Source organism: Bubalus bubalis, chromosome 10 (assembly GCF_019923935.1).
Source record: "Bubalus bubalis isolate 160015118507 breed Murrah chromosome 10, NDDB_SH_1, whole genome shotgun sequence".
NCBI lineage: Eukaryota > Metazoa > Chordata > Mammalia > Artiodactyla > Bovidae > Bubalus > Bubalus bubalis.
The window spans coordinates 89,720,902-89,726,949 of NC_059166.1; the positions used below are offsets into that span (position 1 = coordinate 89,720,902).

Below are 6,048 nucleotides of genomic sequence, written 5' to 3' on the forward strand. Positions count from 1 at the left end.
GACTCTGTGCCACCCTATACGGCAGCCCACCAGGCCCCACTGTTCCTGGGATTCTCCAGGCAAGAACACTGGAGTGGGTTGCCATTTCCTTCTCCAATGCAGGAAAGTGAAAAGTGAAAGTGAAGTCGCTCAGTCGTGTCCGACTCTTAGCGACCCCATGGACTGCAGCCTACCAGGCCCCACCGTCCCTGGGATTTTCCAGGCAAGAGTACTGGAGTGGGGTGCCATTGCCTTCTCCGATCTACACCTATATATCTACACAAACATATACAGCCTGATATAATAGACCATATAAAATATATTTTAAGAAAAACAGAATCATAAGTTATATTCTTTTAATTTTTCCTTGAATTTAAGCAAAAAAAGTTAAGAAAGGAATTGCTAAACTTCAAATGATTTTTCCCTTCTGAAAAAAGTCAATAAACCCTAAAATATCCTTCTAAAGTCAACTGAAAGATTATGAAAAGCATAAAAGCTGGTGACTCTTTTAACCTGAGCATTTCAATGAAAGAATTAGTTGACTACCCTGCTAAAAAGTTGAGAAAATGCCCCATTTAAACCTCTTCTAGTTTTCCTTCCCCACATCTCCTATTCTCTTTGACATTGATGTGTTTTAACTTTTACATTCTCCTGTGTAACCATCATACCCACAGTTGTTTGGTTTTGTACTAATCTAAAATATACTATGAATCCATTTTCTATGGCTTCTCCATTTCAGAATTTTTTATTAGATTTATCTTTTATTTGGTTTTCTTTCATTGTCAGTTTTGTTTGTTTGCTTTGATGTTCCAAAGAACTACTCATGAGTGCTGCTTTCCCTGAGTTCTTGAAAGCTTCTGAACGTTTTTCTGTCTTCTTCACAGTTGAGGAGACCTTAACTAAACTTACCAGTTGGTTGGCATTTGCTTCTATTTATCCATTTACTCAACCTTGTTAATTGAGTTTCTACTATGTGCCAGGAACTGAAGACACCCTGAACAACATTTTGCATACAACACAGCCAAAGCTCCTTGCTCTTATGAAGCTCATGATTCATTGTGAGTAGCAAGACAGGAAAATGCATGAATTTTATATTTATAAGAGAAGAAAAGCAGGTGATGGGATAATGTCTGTGCCCCTTTAAGGGTGATGATTAGGTAGTCCCTCCTTGGAGATGACATTTGAGTTGAAGTAGTAATGACAAAAAGAACCAGTCATGTGGAATAAATTGGAAAGCATTCCAGGCAAAAGAAACAGAAGAATAGTAAGTGCACAGACTCTACAGTAGAAAGAAAGAAAAATGCTTTCTGAAGATCTTGAGGGATAATGAGAAGGTCTTTTTTTTTTTTTTTTCTTTTTTGCTAGAAAAAAAGGCAGAGGCTGAGGTTATTGTTAGGAGATGATTCAGAAAGGTAGGGACAGTGGACCATGTAAGGCCTGATAGGACTACACAAGAGACTTGGGATTTTTCTAATTGCAACGGGAAGAGCATTTTCTATTCTAGACACTGTCCCCTTTGTCTATGCCTCATCCTGGCATTCTTTTTGAAAGGGTAAATATCTTACCTGATATTATTTCCTTCATCTATTCCTTGCAGGTTTCTGTCACCATTACACTAAGACCTTATTGACAAAATTATCACTTATATGTGGAATCTTGGGGGGAAAAAAAAACAAACAGAGAGTGAAATGGTGGTTATTAGGACCTGGGGGCTGGGAGATATGGGGAAATCTTGCTCAAAGAGCACAAACTTGTACTCAGAATATGAATAAGTTCTAGGGATCTAATGCACAGCATTGTGACTATAGTTAACAATATGGCACGTTATATTAACACACTGAAAGTTGCTAAGAGACCACACTTAAATGTCCTCATCACAACACGAAAAGATAATTATGTCATAATGGAAATGTTCACTAATGCTATGTGGAGTAGGAAATGGCAATCACTTCAATACTCTTGCTGGAAAATTCTATGGACAGAGGAGTCTGGCAGGCTACAGTCCGTGGGGCCCCAAAGTGTTGGACATGACTGAGCACACACACACACAGTCATTGCGATACATGTGTATCAAATCAACATCTTGTACACCTTAAATTTTTCCAGTGGTTCATGTCAATTATACCTTAAAAAAAGGAAAAAAGAAAAGAAACTTGGCAGCCATCTTATGAAGACCAAGCAAAGTTAGAAATGGCAGTTAGATTGTTTCATCTAAATGGTCATTTTTCTGCTCTTAGATTTCTTTTTTTTTTTTTTTTCTTTAAACAATTGCCAAGACTGGAATCAAAGATAAATAGAAGGCACAACAGTTTTGCTCTGGTTTTGTGTTACTTAGATTTGGAAATTTTTTTTGTTCTTTTTTCTTTTTTTACAAATACAAATTAAACATGAAAAAAACTCTACTTCAAAAAAAAAAAAAAAAACTAACAGTTCAAGAAAAGCTTATCAGTTGCATTCTAGACATTTAAACCTATCTCACAATTTAAATTCCAATGTCAAAAACAGTAGAGTTTAGAACTGTTTTGTGATCATGTTTTAAAAGAAAACTCGAACACCTTTTATTCAGTTTTTAACCACATCAACGAGAATCAAAATTGTCAATTTTTCCAATGGCAATTTCTCCACACCAAGAGATAGTCATGACTCTCAAAGAGGAAAACAATTTGGGTTTCTCCAGTCTTCAAAATGTTTATCAAATCCTGTAATTCTCACAGGCTTTTGAAATACATAGAAAGTAAGTAAGAAATAGTCCAATGAACGAAACATACCAAATGTCAGTAAGAAGCAAGACACATTCCTTTGGGGAAACTGTTAAAAAAAAAAAAAATCCAGTCTGTATATGCAAATAAAGCAAAGAAATTCAGTCTTTTTTTTCCTTCTTTAAAAATCCATTTTTCCTAAAATATTCCACAAAATTGGAAGTGAAGGACTAAAAGGTGGGGGGCAGGGGAGAGAAGGAGCACACACCATTAACACAAAAAGTAAAATTGTACAAACTTAAGCAGTTTATGATAGACTAGGATCATATTCCAAGATACCAAGGTTGGCTGAAGAAATTCATCATTCTGCAGGAGCTAGTTTTTACTGCTGCCTGAAGACTGGTGAAGAGCAATTCACTGCCTTGGAGCAATGCTCCTGCCCAGTCGGACGGGAATTTGTGAGACAGTATTACACACTGTTGAACCAGGCCCCAGACATGCTACACAGGTTTTATGGAAAGAACTCTTCTTATGTCCATGGGGGATTGGATTCAAATGGAAAGCCAGCAGATGCTGTCTATGGACAGAAAGAAATCCATAGGAAAGTGATGTCACAAAGCTTCACCAATTGCCACACTAAGATCCGCCACATTGATGCTCATGCTACTCTAAATGACGGTGTGGTGGTCCAGGTGATGGGCTTGCTCTCTAATAACAACCAGGCTTTGAGGAGATTCATGCAGACCTTTGTCCTTGCTCCTGAGGGATCTGTTGCAAATAAGTTCTATGTTCACAACGATGTCTTCAGATACCAAGATGAAGTCTTTGGTGGCTTTATCACTGAACCTCAGGAGGAATCTGAAGAAGAAGCAGAGGAGCCTGAAGAAAGAGAGCAGACACCTGAGGTGGTGCCTGATGATTCTGGAACTTTTTATGATCAAACTGTCAGCAATGACTTAGAAGAACATTTAGAAGAACCTGTTGCTGAACCAGAGCCTGAACCGGAACCAGAACCAGAGCAGGAACCTGTATCTGAAGTCCAGGAGGAAAAGTCTGAGCCAGTATTGGAAGAAACTGCTCCTGAGGATGATCAGAAGAGTTCTTCTCCAGCACCAGCAGACATAGCCCAGACAGTGCAGGAGGACTTGCTCTTAGATTTCTTGATCTTTCAGTAGCATTTGATTAACTAACCACTTCCTCTTTTTTTTTTTTTCCCAATTGGTGTGTATGACATGTATTTCATAGTTTTCCTTTGATCTTACTGAGCACTCCTTAATTTTCTTCTTTGTGTATTTATACACCATTCCTCTGTGATTTTGCACAATCACATGATTTTGATATCATCTATGTAAAACATCTCCCATATCTCATTGTCCTGGTCTACCCCAGAACTCCAGTTTCATGTATCAACTGCCCGCTTGACATCTCTTGGATATTTTAATATGTATCTTGAGGGTAATGTGGGTACAATCAAACTCATGTTAGCCAACTCAAATTGATCTCACAGACTTCCCTCAGTCAAGGTGCACTTATCCATTCAATTCCTCAAATAAAATATCTCAGCATTCTTGAATATTCCATTCTTTAGCAAATACTGTCATTTTAAATCTAAAATACACCTTCAGTAAGAACAATTCCCTCCAAGATGACCAGCCTCAATTTTATCTTCATGTACAGCTAAACCCATAGAAGTTCTATGAGTTTAAACAATTCTTGGAACAAGAGTAAAAGTTGGGAAATAAATGTTAGTTCCTGCAGCCATTTAGAATTGCATTTGGTTACTTGTCACAGCCAACTACAGCACTTCAACAGTTTAGGGGTTCATTCTCTTGTGGGGAAAATGTCCCAAAGAAGGCTCTCCTGAAACCATTAATGTGCCAGGTTTCCTCTGACGGCCTTGCTGTTCTTTATGTGTTCCACCTTGGAGGGTGCAAGATGGCTGCTAGAATGCTAGCCATCCTGTTCATTTTTCAGGAAGAATTTAGGGGAAGAGGAATGGGGGAAGAAAGCACTTCTAGTTGAGTAAGTTTCTTTGAAATCTCTTTAAAGATTTCAGGAGCCTTACTGAGGGACTTTTACTTTGCCATTATCAATCACAGCTAACTGCAATGAGGTTCACCACTACCTTGAAGAAAAATATGTTTGTGCTACTAAAAAAGGTAAGAAGTGTTAAGGTAAGATATTGGTTAAACTGATAGTAGTCCCTTGCCATAGTTTCTTTCCTTTCTCTTTTCACAAAGCGTGTCTTTCCCTCCATTTAATAGCTAGAATCAATCTTCCAGGAGAAATATTTTAAAACAAAAAATATTGCTTCAAAATTTAAAAATCACTTGTAGATCTTTTTGATCCATTTGTTTGCTCACTAATGTTATAATATCATAAAATGTTAATGCTGAGGGAACATTAAAACTGACCATATTAATGTGAGCTCTTCAAAGTATGGTGAAGATCAGTGCCAGTTCATGGTCTATTAATCACTGTACTTTGTCAGTTAAATATAAAAATTAAGAGCAAGCATTCAGATACTTTTATAGAAATTTGATTGATATGCCTGATCCTTTAACAATTTTTATAAGTGACATAATTTGTTATTCTTTTCTTCATTTCTCTAACTCATCTACTTTCATTGTCTTTTTCCAGATTATTAGTTTATGACATACAGGGTATTTAAACAAGGATACTGGAGTGGGTTGACATTTCCTTCTCCAGAGGATCTTCCCGATCCAGGGATCGAACCCGGGTATCCCACATTGCAGGCAGACGCTGTACCCTCTGAGCCACCAGGGAAGCCCAGAAATAAACATATTAACAGATAGCCTCTCCTTTCAGATTTATTATATATTTATATATGGCTGTAGTGGGTCTTCATTGCTGTGCACAGACTCTTCTCTAGTTGCAGCAAGTGAGGGCTACTCTCTAGATGGGGTGTACAGGCTTCTCATCGCAGTGGCTTCCCTTTTTGTGAGAATGGACTCTCGGGCATGCAGGCTTCAGTAGCGTTAGGAGGGCTCAGTAGTGTGTGGGCTCTAAGGCACAGTCTCATAGTTGTGTTGCCTGGGCCTAGTTTCTCTGCAGCATGTGGGCTCTTTCCAGACCAGGGATCGAACCAGTGTTCTCTGCATTGGCAGGTGGACTCTTCACCACTGAGCCACCATGAGACTCCACCTTTCAGTTTTTAGACAAGAGAAGAAAAGTTTAAAGGGATGAGAGATAATCCTAGAATTACTATTCTATAATCCAAAATCACTGTCGATGGTAACTGCAACTGAAAAAATAAAAGATGCTTGTGCCTTGGAAAAAAAGCTGACAAAAGTATACGGTATATTAAAAAGCAGAGACATTTTGCCAGCAAAGAGACATATAGTCAAAG

The 6,048-nt window shown here is 38.1% G+C and overlaps 1 protein-coding gene across 1 annotated transcript; it reads left to right on the forward strand.

Annotated features, from left to right (window-relative positions):
- The first annotated feature begins 1,795 nt into the window (after window positions 1-1,795).
- Window positions 1,796-3,868, forward strand: LOC123464641 (ras GTPase-activating protein-binding protein 1-like). The gene is made up of 2 exons (XM_045161991.1): window positions 1,796-1,910; window positions 2,985-3,868. Exons 1-2 carry the CDS (start codon window positions 1,796-1,798, stop codon window positions 3,851-3,853), a joined length of 984 nt encoding a protein of 327 aa, XP_045017926.1. The 3' UTR covers window positions 3,854-3,868.
- The last annotated feature ends 2,180 nt before the right edge of the window (window positions 3,869-6,048 follow it).